The 20,083-nt window shown below is 41.4% G+C and overlaps 1 protein-coding gene across 1 annotated transcript in view; it reads right to left on the minus strand.

Annotated features, from left to right (window-relative positions):
• FAM171B (family with sequence similarity 171 member B) overlaps positions 1-19,932 on the minus strand; it is a 78,576-nt gene extending 58,644 nt beyond the window's left edge. The window contains exon 1 of the mRNA XM_052636188.1: positions 19,725-19,932. Coding sequence (XP_052492148.1) covers positions 19,725-19,932 — 208 coding nt within the window. The remainder of the gene's footprint in view (positions 1-19,724) is intronic.
• Between the last annotated feature and the right edge of the window lie 151 nt (positions 19,933-20,083).

Raw genomic sequence — 20,083 nt, forward strand, 5'->3', positions numbered from 1 at the left:
GAGTGCTAATGAGAGAAAAAAAAATAAAAATAGAAATAAAAGGGAACAAAAATATAGAAAAGGGAAAAAACTGTCTCTCTGACAAAATAGTCCAGCTGTAAGAACTGCACACAACTGACAGCTGTCAACCTTAGAGCATCATACAATATTCATCATCTTCAAATTCATTTAATATCAGTATTTACTACAAACTCATAAATATAAGAATATTATAATTAACATGAATTTAGGCACACCTACCATTTTTCTAGCACTGTAGGAGGCATGAAGAGTAAATGAATAACGTGCCTAACAAAAGACCTTAGCTATCTGTCTTAATATACAGTATCACAGCATGTTAGCAATCAACATGCCATGCTTTTATTGAGCACTTACTGAAGTGTCAGGCATTCTGGAAGGTAAAAATGGACTAAAAAGCATATCTATGCTCTAAAGGAATTCAGAAGAGAGACACACACCAGAAACAATTAGGGACTAATTCAAAATAGCATGTTATCAAGTACTGAATCACCAAAGAGAGATCACCAAGTGATGCAGCAAGAGAAAAATAATTGAGAACTGAAAAACCTTCATGAAAAGATTAGAGTTAAGTTGGTTTCTGATGGAGTCAGGGATAAAATAGAGTTAGGGCAATGCCAACGGAGAGGGCCTTCCCAGGTGGTACTAATAGTAAAGAACCCTCCTGCCAATGCAGGAGACATATGAGACATGGGTTCGATCCCTGGGTCAGGAAGATCCCCTGAAGAAGGGAATGGCAACCCACTCCAGTATTTTTGCCTGGGAAATCCATGGACAGAGCAGCTTGGTGGGCTACAGTCTATAGGGTCACGAAGAGTCAGGCATGACTGAGCACATACAATAGGGAAGGAGGGAAGAATCACTGAATTTAAAATCTGCTTGGAGTTAGGACTTACGCCTGGAAATAACATATTAATCTAGTTATAACATTTTGGATTAAAGTTACAGAAATCAACCAGAATTTCCTGAGACAAAAGGGAAACTTATCAATTGATGGATGCAAGAAAAATTACAAGCAAACCACAGGGATGGCAATTATCCAGTTAATCTGAAGAATGACTGTAACCAGGAGCTCCATCTCTGTATATCGGCTTCATCCTTTCCATCCATAGGCTGACTCGCTTTCTCCACACGGTGGGGAACATGACTGATGACAACTCTCAGGTTTTACATCTTACCATTTCGACCATCAAATGTGGATGGATGAGGGCAGCATAAGCAGAAGGAGAAGAGAGGTACCAGACAGACATGGTTCTATATATGTCCACCATCAAAGATACACTTAAAAAGCTGATTAATGGGAATTGATCTTAGACTGGGAGGAAATGACCAAAAGACAAAATAAATTGAAAGCCTGGCAGAACCTCCCATTTTGGAGCATAATGAAGCTAAAATGCTACCTTTATGCAGTCCATGGTATAGCAGAGAGTCAGACATGACTTAGTAAGAACAACAATACAAAACTTGGTCTTATCACAACCTAGTGGATCTTTTTTCTGGGAGTTGGTGATGGACAGGGAGGCCAGCTGCACTGCAGTTCATGGGGTTGCAAAGAGTCGGACACGACTGAGCGACTGAACTGAACTGAAAGTGGATTTGTAACATGTTACTTGTACAAATATTAACAAACCAATCAAAGTGAAACTTATATTGCACAATCTGTAAGATTCATTTATTCATTCATCCTTTATTTTAAGCTCTATACCTTTCCTTCGATCATTTTTATACAGTTCAATTAAAAGTTTCTAATAATTGTTTTACCATTTCAAAAAATTATCATTTCAAAAAAATGTATTACTGAATGTTTCCCCAGATCTTAAAAGAGGCATGCTAAAGGTTTTAGACATGAGAAGTCAGGATATATAAATCTAAGTTTCAACTGGTTCTGCTATACCGTGTGTGTATGTGTGTGTGTGTGTGTGTGTGTGTGTGTGTGTGTGTAGATAGATAATAAAAGAGACAAAATAAAAATAACAAAATTTATAGTAACTGTTGCATCTTGGAGGATATACGGATACCTGTTACAATAATTAAATTTTTTGGTATATAGTACCTTAAAGTATTCATTATAAGAATTTGAAGAGAAGTAGAAGCTTGACAAACAGCTTCACATTTTAAATGAAAACATAATGAAAGCTTAAAAATGAAAATGGTGTTTCAGGAAGACGCATGGAGTAAGGGTATGGTTTGAGTGAGAAGCAAGGAAAAAACAGGGAGACCTAGGAGATTACTGTCAGCGTCCAAGCAGATGGAGAGGGGGATGGGCTAGATGAGCGAGTGGCCGAGAGAATGAAACAGAAGGAATGAACCGGAAAGACACTGTGATGAATACTTAACAGAAACCAGTGAGTGCTAGGTGAGTGTGGGGGAAAGGACAGAATCAATGAATCCTGGTTCCCCAGGTCAAATAAATAGAGAGGGGAGAGAAACAGATCTAAAGCAGGGAGCAGATCTGTTGGTCTAAGACAATGTCTTTCATTAAACAGGTTAATATATTGCCTCTTCCATGAGAATCATGTAAGCACAATTAATATATTGCCTCTTCCATGTGAATCATGTAAGCACCATGCTGAATGGTGGTGTATGTGGTATCATCTCCTCCTCAGTCTCTGAAAGCCCAAAAGACAGCACAGCACACCATCACCCTCAGAGCAAGAGCAGCAGACACACTGGGCTGGAGCCCGAGGGGGAACAGCGTGCATCAGGCCATATGCTCCCCCCGGCAAGCCACCTGTCTCAGTGTCTCAGCTCCCCTAGCCAGGAAGATGTACAAAATTTAAGGGGTTTTTAAAAATGCAAAAACTGCACAATAGGGTGCTTTAAAGCGTAAGAATAAACCTGAACTTGATCCACAAAAATACATCAAAGCATATAGCTTCAAGTAAATGTGAGAGGGCTTCCTAGGAACCTGCCAGCTAATGCAGGAGATGGAAGAGACGTGGGTTCAATTGCTGGGTGGGGAAGACCCCCTGGAGGAAGGCATGGCAACCCACTCCAGTAATCTTGTCTGGAGAATCCTAGGGACAGAGGAACCCCATGAGTGGGCTACAGTCCATAGGGTTGCAAAGAGTTGGACACAAGTGAAGTGACTTACACACAAGTGTGAGAACTTTTCTCATCCTTAGATAATGTCAGTTAAATGGCCTCTTGCTATGAAGACACCTCCAGAGTATCTTAATGGAGAAAAAGTTCATGAATACATAAAACTCCTATCTACTAGTTTTTCTTAAACGTTCTCATTAGGAGAAAACCAGGCAACTGCAAGTATAGTTCAGATGGTACAACCACAATCATTAACAAATTTTAAATCACTCAAAACCACTTCTCTGGTGGCTCAGAGGTTAAAGCGTCTGCCTGCAATGCAGGAGACCTGGGTTTGATCCCTGGGTCAGGAAGATCCCCTGGAGAAGGAAATGGGAACCCACTCCAGTATTCTTGCCTGGAGAATCCCATGGACGGAGGAGCCTGGAGAGCCACAGTCCACGGGGTCGCCAAGAGTCGGACACGACTAAGCGACTTCACTTTCACTGCCTTGTGGTAGGGTGTGGAAATGAAATTTGGGGTCACCAAAGAGAAAAGAAGACAAGCCAGGCTGTTTCCGAGACACACTGGGCCCAGATGGGAGAGGGAAGTTACAAGAGACGTCAAGACACAGCTCTCGGTGTTGTGCTCATGTGGAGAAATGAGATGCTAAAAAAACAGCACAAGTTGGGCAAGGTGGTGATAGCTCACTGCTAACTGCAGGGGAAAGCATTTCGGCTATATATCAGTGCAGAGGCAAGATGAAGTCTCTGCTAGGTTACAGCAGATCTAAACTGATAGAAATGGGGCTTATGTGTGAATCCTGAATTCAATTCCTTTATTTAGAAAGAAGTGTGCACATCAGTCTGGTCTTCAAGAAATGTGTGCACAATGGAAGAACTACGGTCTTTTTCGTCGCAACAGTATGGAATGGTGAGCCCATTGGGAATACAAAATAAAGAGGAATTAAAGGAAAGAAAAAGAATTCTAGAGAATATAAGATATTAAAGGAAACAGAATTATCATACTGTTAATCACAAAGAAATGAAAAAATAGACATAAATCAAAAATAAATTATTTCTGGGTTTCCCTAGTGGCTCAGTGGTAAAGAACCTGCCTGTCAATGCAGCAGGCATGAGTATTGATCCCTGACATGGGAGGATTCCATATACGTAGAACAACTAAGCCCGTGCACCACAACTGTTGAGTCTGTGCTCCAGAGCTGAGGAACCACAACTCCTGAGCCCGCGTGCTGCAGATACTGAAGGCTGCGTGCCCTAGAGCCCGTGCTCTGCAGCAAGAGAAGCTACAGCAATGAGAAGCCTTTGCACCGCAACTCGAGAGGAGCCTGTGCTCGCCGCCACTAGAGAAAAGCCCGTGTAGCAACAAAGAGCCAGGATAGCTGAAAATAAATCAATAAAATGACTTAAAAAATATTTCTTTCTGCTTTTATCACTTTGGATTCACTTTAAGTCTTCTTTCTTCCAGGAAACAGGCCAAATCATTTCCCCCAAACCTGCGTTCCCACAGTCTCCTATATATCCCTCTAATACAGCACTGATCATACTCTTAGCGTTTGCAGTCTTTCTATGTCCCCACCAAGTGTTCTCTGCAATGAGAGTTTTGTTTAAGAAAAGAAAAAAAAAAAAAATGAATGAAATCAGTTACTGTAGGAATCTTGTATGTTATCTGCGCTACTGCTGCTAAGTCGCTTCAGTCGTGTCCGACTCTGTGCGACCCCATAGACGGCAGCCCACCAGGCTCTGCCATCCCTGGGATTCTCCAGGCAAGAACACTGGAGTGGGTTGCCATTTCCTTCTCCAATGCATGAAAGTGAAAAGTGAAAGTGAAGTCACTTAGTCGTGTCCAACTCTCAGCAACCCCATGGACTACAGCCTACCAGGCTCCTCCATCCATGGGATTTTCCAGGCAAGAGTACTAGAGTGGGGTGCCACTGCCTTCTCCTATGTGATCTGTAGCACCATATATAAACTAACATATGCTGACTTAAATCCAAATAAGTATCAGTTCCTCTTTCAATATTGTTTTTCAAAGCCAACATTGCTCTTGATCCAAAACATGCATACTTTGGCCACTTCATTCTGCAAGACTACAGCCTTTTCCCTATATAATGTTCTTTTCATATATATATATATATATATATATACTCTCTAGAGAAGCCCACTCAAGCTAGGGAATGAAAGAAGATACTCAACTGCACATATTTATCCACATGGAGTTATTATTTTTTTCACTCAATGACTATTTATACAAGATATGGCCCCAACCAAAACAATTATTACAGCTGGCCTCACCTGGCTTCCAATATAGAGGTGAAGACAAATATGGAATTATGGAACAAGATGCCTAGCTAGGAATTAAGGTGCCTAGTTACAGCTGAACTACAGACCCTGAGCAATTACAAAATGCTTATGAGAGGACAGAATAGCAGAGGAACCTAGTTCAGGCTGGAAAGCCAAAGAAAATCCAACGAAGTAGCACTTAAGCTAATACTGGAAGTTTGGATGAAATTAGTCAGGGGAGGGAGGGGCGGGGGGAGAATGTGTGTGCACGTTGAAGCAGGGAAGTACTGCAAGCAGAGAAACAACTTGCAAAGGTGCCGAGGAACAAAACCTGTCACACTCGGCACAGAGAGCAGGAGTGTAGTGATGAAGCGGGAGAGAAGCTGGAGCTGAGACTGGGTAGGAAAGCAGGCAGACTCATACACACAGATCATTGGTTCTCAATGTCTTGGAAGCCCAATCAGGGCTGTACTTAAAAATAAAATAGCCGCTATTGCCAGGGTGTGGGTGGATGGTCTCCATCGTTGCTCTGGGGCATGGATTTCACAGCACCAAGAATGGACAGAGGGAGGCCAGTCAATATGCGAACCCACCTAGAGCATTATGAGTAACCTGGGCTGGCGGAGGGGCAGTGAAGATGAGAGAAGTTAACAGATGAGAAATACTTAGGAAACAGCCTTGATGGGTTGGTGATGGGCCAGGAGAAGAAGGAAGTGCCAAGGACAGCATCCTCAGTTCTCCTTATTGGTCACAGGGGCACTTTAGTAACAGTGGAGTTTTTAGTTAATAACAAGGACGACTGATGAAGGTAGTTGAAAGGTGAAAACTGCTAGTTAACAACATTAAGTTCTGGAAGGTACTGTATAGCATGAGGACTGCAGTTAAAAAAAAAAAAAAAAAGCCAGGAGAGGATTTTTTTAAAATTCTGGATGGTGTGGTAAGAAATGAAGAATCCAGACTTAGGCATGGTTTAACAGAAAATCTTGAAATCTATCCAGATAAAGATGTCAAAATAATTGGTGGATATATTCAGAAGTACACTCTGGGGAGTCTTAGCCTATAGATGGTATTTAAAGCACCTTGTGAGAAGGGAGAGTGAGAAGAGAGAATGTTAAATGAAAAAAATCTTTTTCTACTTTTACGTTTTAGAACATAAAGACATTTTAATTATCTACATGTTATAGTATCAAATATTTTATGGCTAAGTCACTTCAGTCGTGTCCGACTCTGTGCGACCCCATAGACGGCAGCCCACCAGGCTCTGCCGTCCAGGGATTCTCCAGGCAAGAGCAATGGGGTGGGTTGCTATTTCCTTCTCCAATGCATGAAAGAGAAAAGTGAAAGTGAAAGTGAAGGTGAAGTCGTGTCCGACCCTCAGCGACCCCATAGACTGCAGCCCACCAGGATCCTCCATCCACTGGAGGAGGTGCAGGAGAAGTCGGACATGACTGAGCAACTTCACTTCTCACTTTCATGCATTGGAGAAGGAAATGGCAACCCACTCCAGTCTTCTTGCCTGGAGAATCCCAGGGATGGGGGAGCCTGGTGGGCTGCCGTCTATGGGGTCGCACAGAGTCGGACACGACTGAAGCGACTTAGCAGCAGCAGCAGCAGCAATGATACTTAAGTATAACTCTAAAATATCATGTAACTACTACATAGCAAATTATTCAAAAGTTACAAACTTCAGACTTCACTACAAAGAATACTGATACAAAGAAAGGGGGGGTAAATTTGGGTCACCATATTTTCCTCTTTCTTTGTCAGATCTCTAAGCTGCTGGATCCATAAAGGGTCCCACACGTAGACCCTGCTTAGCGCTCTAGTCTGTGAGCCAATCCTTACATACAGGATACACAATGGCCACAGAAAATCCCAGATTTGTCAGGGGAGCTTACATTGTTTTTACCTCCCTGCCAGTGCACTCATACTGTTTTCTGAAGCTTTAGCTTTCCAAGTCTCAACACATGCTATTATTTATCTTTGGAACAGCAGAAAGTGTTGTAACATAAATTTTTCCATTTGGACTTTCAAATGAAAGAAAAAAATTTGCAATATTAAGCCACTTCTCAAAACAAGGAATCACTCTTTGTAGCATCTAGCTTTTTCAATGCAGTCAGTTATTACTGAAACTAGGAGAGGTGTAAATCAAAAACAGTAAGGAAAACATGAGTCTCAATAAGTTTAGTGATGATATTAATTCTGAAAGCCTAGTACAGCACTGGTGATAAAAAGAGCAAGTTCAAACCACAAACGTAAATCACTCTAGGCTGAAATTACTATTTTGACCCAGAAACTGTTTTAAAATCAAAGATTAATACTTATTTCAGCAGGTGGGAAAGAGTTTACGTTTTTATAAACGCCTTCTCTGTAAACCAATAACAACCAGGGCAGGCCCTCATCTGCTAAAACTGACTGAAGTTTTAATCAGGCCTGAGGGATGGATGAATCACAAAGTCATCAGAGCCCTTGTTAAGACTATTAACTTAATCTTTGTGACTCTGTCCTTCAGTGCAAGAGCCAAGAGCCAAAATGCAGAGAGTTTCTGGGTTGACTGCCAAAAAATTCTGAACAGAGGGCTTTTTTTCAGGTATAAGATATCCCACCAGGTTATTATATAATGAAACCTGGATGCAAAACAATTCAAAGTCATGTGGTTTATCAAAAGATAAACCTGGGACTTCCCTGGTGGTACAGTGGATACTGCCACTGTATCGGTACATCCGCCTGCCAGTGTAGTGGACATGGGTTCGATCCCTGGTCCGGGAAGACTCCACATGCTGCGGAGCAACTGAGCCCATGCACCACGACTTCTGAAGCCCCCCTGCCTAGAACCTGTGCTGTGCAACAAGGGAAGCCGCTGTTTGGTAAGCCTGTGCGCCACAACTAGCGAGGAGCTCCGACTCGCTGCAATGAGACAAAGCCTGAGCACAGGAGTGAAGACTCAGTGTAACCAAAAATAAATTAAAAAAAAGATAACTGCTGCATTTTGGTAGCCATTCTATAAACAGAAAGTAAAAGCCAAAGGTTGAAAGAATCAGCCAAGGTACATGCATCCCAAGCAGTCAGTTCCTTAAAGGGTTAAGGCCTTCTGGCAGGATTGGTTATGTCACTGAAACGCTAGTTTTACCCATTACAGACACACAATAACAGGAACTTTACATATTAAAAAAGAAACAGAAAAATGTTAGCTGAGTCTGAAAGTTACCTTTGTTCTTATTGAGTTCACTTACAAAGGCGTAATTAACCAAGGCAGGTTTTCTTAACCTTTTGGGGGTCAAGGATTCCTTTGAAAATCTTACAGCTGATCTCAACACTAGGTAACTGCCGACTGTGTAATTAATTGCAGGGTGCTCATTATACGCTGCACTGGTTCCATAGAACCTCTGCCATATAAGTACAAGGGACAGTGAGTCCCTCTACACATACCAGGGGAGAAGATTCACCAAGCTTTACTGATTCACACAACTTTTTTCCTATTTGAAATACCATGGCATAGAAGCAATTTAAAAATACATTTTTTGACTCTTTTGATTCACAAAACTGAATTCATTGGTAGGGAAAGAGCTCACTTATCTTAGTCATATTTGCTGCGAAGAAAATCAAATTATCCTTAAGTAACAGTTTTATCAGGCTTTGTATCTGCCAGGTGGTACCACAATTTCTTTTAAGACGTGGATGTGGGACCTGGAGATTATCATATGAAGTGAAGTAAATCAGAGAAAGAGAAATATCATGGGATCACATATATGTGGAATCTGAAAAGAATGATACAAATGAACCTATTTATAAAACAGAAACAGATATAGGGAAAAAAACCTTATAGTTAAAAAGGGGAAAGACAGTGAGAAAGGATAAAATAGGAATTTGGGAGTAATATATACACACTATTATATATAAAACAGATAAATAACAAGCACCTACTGCATAGCACAAGAACCATATTCAATATCTTGTTAATGATCTATAATTGAAAAAAATCTGAAAAAGAACATATATGTGTGTGTATATACGGCCTTCCCTGGTGGCTCAGATGGTATAGAATCTACCTGCAATGAAGAAGCCGCAGGATATGAGGTTTGATCCCTGGGTCAGGAAGATCCCCTGGAGGTGGAAATGGCAACCTACTCTAGTATTCTTGCCTGGAGAATCCCATGGGCAGAGGAGACTGGCAGAATACAGTCCACAGGGTCGCAAAGAGTCAGACACAACTGAAGTGACTTAACACACACACATAAATATATATATATGGATACGGATATTTGTATGTATGTGAAAGAGTTAGGTGCTCAGTCGTGTCTGACTATTTGCAACCCCATGGACTGTAGTGGGCCAGACTCCTCTCTATCCATGGAATTCTCCAGGCAAGAATACTGGCGTGAGTAGCCACGCCCTTTTCCGGGGAATCTTCCTGACCTAGGAATCGAACCTGGGTCCCCCGCATTGCAGATTCTTTACTGTCTGAGCCACGTGTGTGTGTACAGATATATGTGTGTATATATATATATAAAACTGAATCACTGTGCTGTACACCAAAAACAATATTATAAAGCAGCTATATGTCAATAAAAATTTAAAAATAAGAATAAATAAAAACAAACAGTACTTCAGATACAGAGAACAAACTAATGGTTATGGGGGCAGAGGGAAGACAGGGGTAGGGATTTAAGAGGCAAAAACTACTGTGTATTAGATAAATAAGCTAGAAGGATGTATTATACAGCACAGAGAATATAATAACTATAAATGGAGTATATAAACTTTAAGAATTGTGAATCACTATAGTTGTACACCTGAAACATATAACATTGTAAATCAATGATATTTCAATGAAAAATAACTGCCTTTTTTAAAAAAAGATTTACAAATTACCAGATTTTTCTTTTAAAGTGTTCCAGCTTATGTCATATACTTTTCAAACACAGCTAAAGCAAAGCACTTAAGAGAAGGCCATTTCTACCTCATCCCAGTTTTAAGAGCCAACAATTCCAAGACTTAAGTTTTAACTATATACAGCCATATTTTGACAGCTTTAACCTAGGGTTAGTCACTCAGTCATGTCTGAGTCTCTGCGACCCCATGGATTGTAGCCCGCCAGGCTCCTCTGTCCATGGAATTCTTTAGGAAAGAATACTGGAATGGGTAGCCATTCCCTTCTCCAGGGGATCTTCCTGATCCATGGATAAACCTGGGTCTCCCACACTGCAGGCAGATTAATTTCTATCATTTCTAAAAATACTGCTGGTGGGGGGCAGGGTGGGGAGACAGGCAAGGGTGGAATGGGTCACAAAATCCAGGACCCCTGTAGCTTCAATTCCTGGTTATAGTTAACCCATCAGAAAAGACAAATTGTCCATCTCCCATTCTGTTTCTGTTGTATCATATTCCTGTTACAAAAAAGAATCAGAATAGGTAGGTATGAATAAAACCAGGGACACTGGTATTAAGACAATGGATATGAAATTCTACAACATCCCTGGGGCACTTACCACCGAGGTAACCCAGAGGCCTCACGGTACAAGCCTTGGGTTGAGGCTGGATATTTCAACCAGCTTCCAACTAGTCTAGTGGTCAATGAAAGCCCAACTAGTCTTTAGGTCCACAGATAAGAACTGCCATTGGCTTAGCTATATGAGTGTTCTAAATTTCAGCACAGCTAACGAGTGAATTAAAAGTATATAGTTTATAAATGCTATTTCTCTACTGAACAGAAACAAAAGCAAACTAGGTATAATAACTGATGATAACCGGCAAATGTTTAATTTTAAATTAGCCCCTCAAGCGTTATGATATAGAAACCTAGTTGAGAAAAAAAAAAAAGGCACAGTAAATAGCAATTGAAATCTCAGTCACATATAAATAAAATTAATTTAAAATCTTAGTTTCCAAGCAAGACAGAGAAGCCTAACATGGAGAGATTAACAGGTATTATCAACTAAAGGCTTCAGAGAAGCCCAAGGCACTGCTGAGACACTCTACAGTCGCGATGCACGAGGTCATTGAGGCAGATCTGAAACAAGCATTGCTATTTCTTTGACACCCTCTGGGCTTCCTTGGTGGCTCAGCTGGTAAAGAATCTGCCTGCAGTGAGGAAGACCTGGGTTCAATCCCTGGGTCGGGAAGATGCCCTGGAGAAGGGAACGCCTACCCTCTCCAGTATTCTTGCCTAGAGAATTCCATGGACAGAGGAACCTGGCACAAAGAATCGGGACAGGACTGAGCCACTTTTGCTTCACTTTACTGACACCCTCTACCCTACATGAAACGGCACCCAAAAATCACTTCTCATTTCAGGTCCAAAGGAACTGGCCTTTACACTCACAGACATCATCAACAAGTAGTTAAGAATGCTGCCTAGTCCTTATAACCCAGCCACAAAAAAGTAAGAGGCAGAGAATCTGATATGTCTTGGACATATTGTGCTTACACAAAAGGGCAATTACAGAGACATCTCCAAACAGAAGCTTCAAAGCAAACAGAAGCTGTTTTCTTAAGATTATTATATATTTCACTAAAATGCACACAGCTTTCATAGTTTTAAAATTTTCCAGGTAACTACTCCAAAGCATACTTTTTTTTTTACCAGCAGCAGATGGAAAATCTTGTATCGATTTCCTAGTGAAGGCAACTTAGCTAGGAAAAAAAAATTAGGACACATTACATTAAACCAAGTCAATGAATGACAATACTGCCACTAACCTAGTCAAACAGACCGAGGCACGAGACTCAAGTTCAACATTTATATACTTAGGTGGAAGAGTTTTGTTTCCAAAAAATATTTCATAGTTTCTGTTCAGGCACATTAAGAACAATGAAAAACCACCACTGAAACAAACTGGACTGAAATTCAACACAATGGCATGAGTTTTTCAACCTGTAATCAACACCAAGAAACAGCTCCCTTTGGTGATTAAAATCCTGGAAAGAAATCATAATTACTCCATCTGGGATTATGGCCTTCAAAGCATGAGTACTTTAGCTAAAACAGTCAATGTCTAGTCCTACTTCTACTGATTTTCAGAAAAAAAAAAAAAACTAACCAAATGCCTTCATGGATGGGAGATTTCAAATAGGTTTGCTTAAATCAAGAAGTTTAATCAAGTTTTCTGAACGTAATAAAAAGTATACAGTAATATTCTATACTGAATTTCACTATTTTCAAATTTTATTAAGTTAAATAGGTCCCAGCTATATAGAATATAAAAAAGGTTTTAACTTCAAAAGTACAAGAATGTAGCAGCTTCATTTACAATGGCTAAAACTGAAATAACCCAAACTCCTTCAATAGAAGTGATAAATCAAACTGCAATAATTCATACCATGGAATACTACTCAGCAGTATAAAGGAATAAACTACTGAACAAGCAACAACATGGATGAAACCGTTGGAAATTAGACTTAGCTAAAGAAGCTAGACAAAGAAGTACACGATATATGCTTCTATTTTATGGTCTAGAAAACACAAAATGACAAAAACAATCAAAACAGTTGTCAACGGGTCACGGTCAAAGACTGCCTGAGAAGGGGGCATGAGGGAACTTTCTAAGGCAATATAAATATTTTCTGTCTTAACAGGGGTAATACAGGAATGTATCCATTTGTCAAGAGACTACAGTTTATGTTGCTACCTGAATCTGAAGTATGGAGGTCCATTAAGTAGCTCCTATAGTTCTTTTTTTTTATGTCATTTTTTAAGTCATTTTATGACTTTTGACATTTTTAAACTACTATTTACAAAATATATAATCATAAGCTAACTTGAAAATGACTTTTAAATTTTTTGCAAGACAAAACAACAGTGACAATAAAATTTTAATGTCAGTTTCAGTTCAGTTCAGTCGCTCAGTCGTGTCCAACTCTTTGCGACCCCATGAATTGCAGCACGCCAGGCCTCCCTGTCCATCACCAACTCCGGGAATTCACTCAGACTCACATCCATCGAGTCCGTGATGCCATCCAGCCATCTCATCCTTGGTCATCCCCTTCTCCTCCTGCCCCCAATCCCTCCCAGCATCAGAGTCTTTTCCAATGAGTCAACTCTTCGCATGAGGTGGCCAAAGTACTGGAGTTTCAGTTTTAGCATTATTCCTTCCAAAGAAATCCCAGGGCTGATCTCCTTCAGAATGGACTGGGTGGATCTCCTTGCAGTCCAAGGGACTCTCAAGAGTCTTCTCCAACACCACAGTTCAAAAGCATCAATTCTTTGGCACTCAGCCTTCTTCACAGTCCAACTCTCACATCCATACGTGACCACAGGAAAAACCATAGCCTTGACTAGACGGACTTTAGTCGGCAAAGTAATGTCTCTGCTTTTGAATATGCTATCTAGGTTGGTCCTAACTTTTCTTTCAAGGAGTAAGCGTCTTTTAATTTCATGGCTGCAGTCATCATCTGCAGTGATTTTGGAGCCCCAAAAAATAAAGTCTGACACTGTTTCCACTGTTTCCCCATCTATTTCCCATGAAGTGATGGGACCGGATGCCATGATCTTCGTTTTCTGAATGTTGAGCTTTAAGCCAACTTTTTCATTCTCCTCTTTCACTTTCATCAAGAGGCTTTTTAGCTCCTCTTCACTTTCTGCCATAAGGGTGGTGTCATCTGCATATCTGAGGTTATTGATGTTTCTCCCGGCAATCTTGATTCCAGCTTGTGTGTCTTCCAGTCCAGCGTTTTATATATTTATATATATATATATATATACACACACATATATATATATAATGTGGCAACTCTAAATCAAGCACCACTTTCCCCACCTAATAAACTGGCTTATTGTTTAAAAAGTGTACAGTTTAAATATGTCCATTTTAATATAAGTACATTTTACCTCTCCACTTCCCCCAAATCCCACATAGTAGAAATGAAAGGAACTGTGAAGGAAACGGGGACAGCAGAATTTGATCACTGTTAAAGCTGGGTGACGGGTATGGCTTTATGAATACTATCCTGTTTACTTTATATGTATTTGACATTTTCCAAGCTAAAAGGTTTAAAACTACTTATCAGTGAAATGGTATGGACTTAAGAGAAGCAGAAGATACTAAGAGGTGGCAAGAATACACAGACGAACTATACAATAAAGATCTTAATGACATAGATAACCATGATGGTGTGATCACTGACCTACAGCCAGATATCCTGGAGTGCAAAGTGAAGTGGGCCTTAGGAAGCATCACTATGAACAAAGCTAATGGAGGTGATGGAATTCCAGCTGAGCTATTTCAAGTCCTAAAAGATGATGCTGTTAAACTGCTATGCTCAAAAGGCCAGCAAATTTGGAAATCTCAGCAGTGGCCACAGGACTGGAAAAGGTCAGTTTTCATTCCAATCTCAAAGAAAGGCAATGCCAAAGGATGTTCAAACTACTGCACAACTGCACTCATCTCACACACTAGCAAAGCAATGCTCAAAATTCTCCAAGCAAGGCTTCAACAGTGTGTGAACTGAGAACTTCAGATGTTCAAGCTGGATTTAGAAAAGGCAGAGGAACCAAAGAGCAAATTGCCAACATCTGGTGGATCATGGAAAAAGCAAGAGAGTTCCAGAAAAACATCTGCTTCACTGACTATGCCAAAGCCTTTGACTGTGTGGATCACAACAAACTTTGGAAAATTCTTCAAGAGATGCGAATACCAGACCACCTGACCTGCCTCCTGAGAAATCTGTATGCACGTCAAGAAGCAATAGTTAGGACTGGACATGAAACTAGACTGGTTCCAAATCGGGAAAGGAGTACATCAAGGCTGTATATTGTCACCCTGCTTATTTAACTTATATGCAGAGTACATCATGAGAAATGCTGGGCTGGAGGAAGCACAAGCTGGAACCAAGATTGCGAGGAGAAATATCAATAACCTCAGATATGCAGATGACACCACTCTTATGGCAGAAAATGAAGAGGAACTAAAGAGCCTCTCGATGGAAGTTAAAGAGAAGAGTGAAAAAGTTAGCTTAAAACTCAACATTGAAAAAACGAAGATCATGGCCTCCAGTCCAATCATATGATAGCAAATATATGGGGAAACAATGAAAACAGTGACAGACTTTATTTTCTTGGGCTCCAAAACCACTGCAGATGCTGACTGCAGCCATGAAATTAAAAGACACTTGCTCCTTGGAAGAAAAGCTATGACCAACCTAGACAGCATATTAAAAAGCAGAGACATTACTTTGCCAACAAAAAACCATATAGTCAAAGCTATGGTTTTTCTAGTAATCATGTACGGATATGAGAGTAGGACCATAAAGAAAGGTGAGCACCAACAAATTGATATTTTTGAACCATGACATTGGAGGAGACTCTTGAGAGTCCCTTGGACTGCAAGGAAATCAAATCAGTCAATCCTAAAGGAAATCAGTCCTGAATATTCAGTGAAGGACTGATGCTGAAGCTCCAATACTTTGGCTACCTGATGCAAAGAGTCAACTCATTAGAAAAGACTCTGATGCTGGGAGAGGGTGAAGGTGAGAAGAGAAGGGGATGACAGAGGGTAAGATGGTTGGATGGCATCACTGACTCAAGGGACATGAGTTTGAGCAAGCTCTGGGAGATGGTGATGGACAGGGAGGCCTAGTGTGCTGCAGTCCATGGGGTCGCAAAGAGTCAGACATGACTGAGCGAATGAACTGAATCAGTGAAACACACAATCACTGATATAAACAGTGTATTAGTATAAAGACACATTTATACTGTGACAACACACCCCTCAACAAGCTTTCATTGTATGTAGAAGACTTTTATAAAAATCCGTGGAAGTTCCCTGTGGTTGCACTTCACGTGGAGAACCTGAAATGGAGCTCACCATTTTCTCCAGCTCTGCTCACCCCAACCTCCAGTATGCCTCCCATCTAATAGACCACCAGACTGGATATGATATTATTGTTTCAGTTACTACCAACCCTCAAATTAATTCTTCCCTCATCCCTCAAATATTTATTTCTAACAATTACTGGTGGAGAAGGAGAAATCAGAGCTGCTGCAGACACTAGAGAAAATAGATCTCAACTTTTGTCTTTTTTCTTGCTACTCTGAGGATGATGTTTTAGAAGTTAATGAGATAACAGATTTGTTTTTATACCTTGATTTTATAAATCTCATATTCAACTTCTTTAACGTCACTTTCTTATTTCTCAGCTATATAAAGAGACAAAACTTTTGAAAATAATAAAATCTGAAGTAAAAGTCAACAGTCAGTTTTTCTGTATGGACTTATGAAGCTCAATCATATACGAGTCACTAAACATGTCTTATTAGTTTTCTACATTTTGCCTGAGAAGGACAAATGTCTGAAAAATCAGAAGCACTACACAGAGTCAAAGAAAAAACTGCCAGGCTCAGTCAGAGCTATTTAAAGGTATATAATACCCTCCTAGGTCATAAGAGAATTATAAGTGCGCTGGGGTAAAGAATCTTGGCAGAACCTAAAAAGTGGACTTAAGTATTGTTCTAGAAGTTGTCTGCAGTCAAGATAAACAGTGAAATTAGCTAAAATTAAAAGTCCAAGATAAATGTACTTTATAACCTCCTCCTATAAATATTTCTACCTACCATTTATTTTTATATGCCCCTGCTAAATTTCAGTGAAGAATTTCACAAGATGTTAAATAACATAAACTCGAAGTAAAAGAGATGCCCAATGCCAACATTAGTTTATTCATTCAAAAAACTTAATGTGTGCCTATGAGTCACATATGCTCTTCTAGGTGCTAGAAAGATATGTAATAATTCTATGTAATAATGAACAAAGCAAAGTTCATGCCCTCAGAGAGCTTACATTCGAATAAGAGGAGACAGGTTTACAAGAAGGGCTGAGGATATTAAATGCTGTGGAGGAGAATCATTCGGAAAAGACCATGCAGATTGCTATTTAATATAACGGTCAGAAAAGTTTCTCTGTTGTAGTGATATCTGAGCAAATCTGATGATGTGAAGGTCCAGAATTCCAGGCAGAGAAAATGAAAAGCACAAAGGTCCCACACCAGAGCCCACTTGCCAACGGAAGAAGCAGAGAGAGTGTGGCCCCAGCACTCAGTTAGGGAGAGAGCGAAGGGACACAGGAAGGAGGCGGACATAGAGGATGCAGGCCTTTGAAGGCCATTTTCAGGGTCTGGGCATCTAGTTTGAGAGCCATGGGAAGCCACTGTGGGACTGTGAGCTGAAATGGTCCTATTTAATATTTTTTCAAAGATTACTAACTGTGTGAGGAGAACAGAGAGTAGAGGAACAAAGGTTGAAGCAGGAAGACCAGTTCAATCTAGATCACAATGTGCTCAGAGGAATATTTTAACTTCTTTGTGTACAGGTTGTGTTTCATTCTGCAGCCCAACGTGTGTGTTAGTCGCTCAGTTCTGTCCGACTCCCTGCGACCCCACGGACTGTAGCCCGCCAGGCTTCTCTGTCCCTGAGATTCTCCAGGCAAGAATACCGGAGTGGATTGCCGTTCCCTTCTCCAGAGATGCAACCCAATATCTCTAACTAAAACAGCAATCAACTGAATTGCTCTCCTAGTTGGCACTGCCTTAGAGAGGTAGTTTTTGAGGGAAATGCAAGAGTCATATTACTTTTCAGGCTCTAGTCTGATCTGTTGGCTAGTGGTTCCTTTATCTCCATTAGTCTAATAGGTAATATGCTCCTAAACTGCATTTCCCTCCAAATAATCCTTTTCAAAAATATTCTATCCCAAATGTCAGAAAGCAAATATTTTCACATGCATGCAGAATACAGAAGTTTCTCATATTATTCCACAACGGCAGTAGTCAAAACCCATGTTACAAATATTTCTGAAAGATAAATTCAAATAAAAATATACTGTAAACCATAGTTCATCTCTACTCTCAGACTTCTGTTCCGTAATTTATGAAATCATGAAGACAGGCTCTCAGTCACTCTCCTATCTCTCATTTCCTTAAATTCAGCAAACATTGTGTCTAACAGCTGCCTCACTGAAGCCCTGTGGTTAGCAATGTCAGTTATAAAAAGCCAGGAAGGAAAACCACCACCCTCCGCACACCTTTCAGGACTCTCAGCCATGCTCAAGTGTTATTAATTGGTTTAAAAGGGTGTCAGGAATACATGCTTTCCTCCACACTGTGGTGAATTCATCCTTTGCTCAGAGCACTCTGATAAATTAAATCATCCTGGCTGTGTCAGGAATCGCAGCTGGTGTTGCCAGAGTACTGCTCTTTGAGGATGAACAAGCAGTAAAAAATAAGATACTGAATCCTACTCTTCAAAAATCTCATTTTCAGCATCCTGTATGATGTTACTAGTCAGGATTTTAAAGCAAAATTAAACGTTACAATTCACTTTGGTTTTGCAGAAACCTAAGTCCACTTGCCAAAAAAACTGATGGCTTTTTTTCTTTCCAAATAGCAGGCAGCTTCTACAGTAGGGAAGGGAACTGGGGTTGGGGGGTGGGGAGAAGCTATTAAAATGGACAATCCCGCTTTTTGCTTACCGGTGGAGACTTAATGGAGGGGAACCAGGCAGGAACGGAGGGACTGTTACAGCTACAGATACTGAAAGGGACTTCCTCACCCTCACTGAATAGTGCGGAGAATCTGCCTCATTACCTCCTACTAACAAGCAAGGAGATTCCCCTCTCTGGGGGCAGGCTTTGCTATACCAACATCCACTACAGACTTGATCTCAACCACCCCCTCTCTCCTTTTCCCTTTCCTTCAATCACAAACTCCTATTTCATTTTTGGTTTGTTTCATTTTTATTAAACAGAAGACGTTCTTGCAAACTGCCTTAAAACCATTCCCAGAATAAGAAGAGATAGAAATAAATAATAAACTAAATCAAGATTTTTCTCTAGAGCCAAATTTAAATACACAGGCGGAGCCAGATGATGAAAAGGGGTGTGTGGGTGTCTATCGCAAAATTTTTCAGTCTCCAGGAGAGAAAACGTTACAGAACAGAAGGCTAAAGGGATGTGAGAACCGTGTGTGTGTGTGTGTGTGTGTGTGTGTAACTCATTCCCAGGCTAAAAGGATTTGAGAACCGTGTGTGTGTGTGTGTGTGTGTGTGTGTGTGTGTGTGTACACACACAATCATCCCCAGGGCAGAGGGAAAATTCAGGAAGGGAGAAGAAAAGGATCAACCGAGGCAGTCTCTCAATCCCATCCCTCCCGACCCCTCCCGACCTCTCCCCACCCCACTGCAGTGCTCTGCGCTTACCAAAAAGCTCATCACCCAAAGGGCAGATTCCCGAAACCAAAGCAAAGCCTCAGTCCTGGGGCAAGCAGGCTGGGGAGATGGGGGGTGGGTAGAGACAGGCGATGGAAAACCATCTGGCTAGGGATTGCGCGAGGCGGCCAGCGAAATCAGAAGAGTCGCCGGCGGAGATGGAAAGGCAGGGCCGGGCTCCTGGGACCTACCTGGAGCAGCGGCTGTAGAGGATGCCCCGGGCACCTCCGGCCTCTCTTCCTCAGCTTCCTCCCGCTGCCGTTGCTGCTGCTGGATGAGGCTGAGGTCGGAGCGGCTGAGCTCGGCTCTGGCGGCCGCGGGGACCAGCCTCGCCTTCAGCAGCACCGCGGCCAGGCCGAGGAGCAGGGTGCAGGGGACGCGCCGGCTGAGCCTCGCCATGGCCGAGAGCCAGAGGGCCGCGGCGGCATATTGCGGAGCTGCGGGCGGCAGCGGGCGCCAGGGCTGCGGGCTCCGGCTGCACCCGCCCGCTCGCGCCCCCTCGCGCAGTCTGCCTCGCACACGCTCAGCAGAAGGAGGCCGCAGAGGCGGA

The sequence above is a fragment of the Budorcas taxicolor genome, chromosome 2 (assembly GCF_023091745.1).
Source record: "Budorcas taxicolor isolate Tak-1 chromosome 2, Takin1.1, whole genome shotgun sequence".
NCBI lineage: Eukaryota > Metazoa > Chordata > Mammalia > Artiodactyla > Bovidae > Budorcas > Budorcas taxicolor.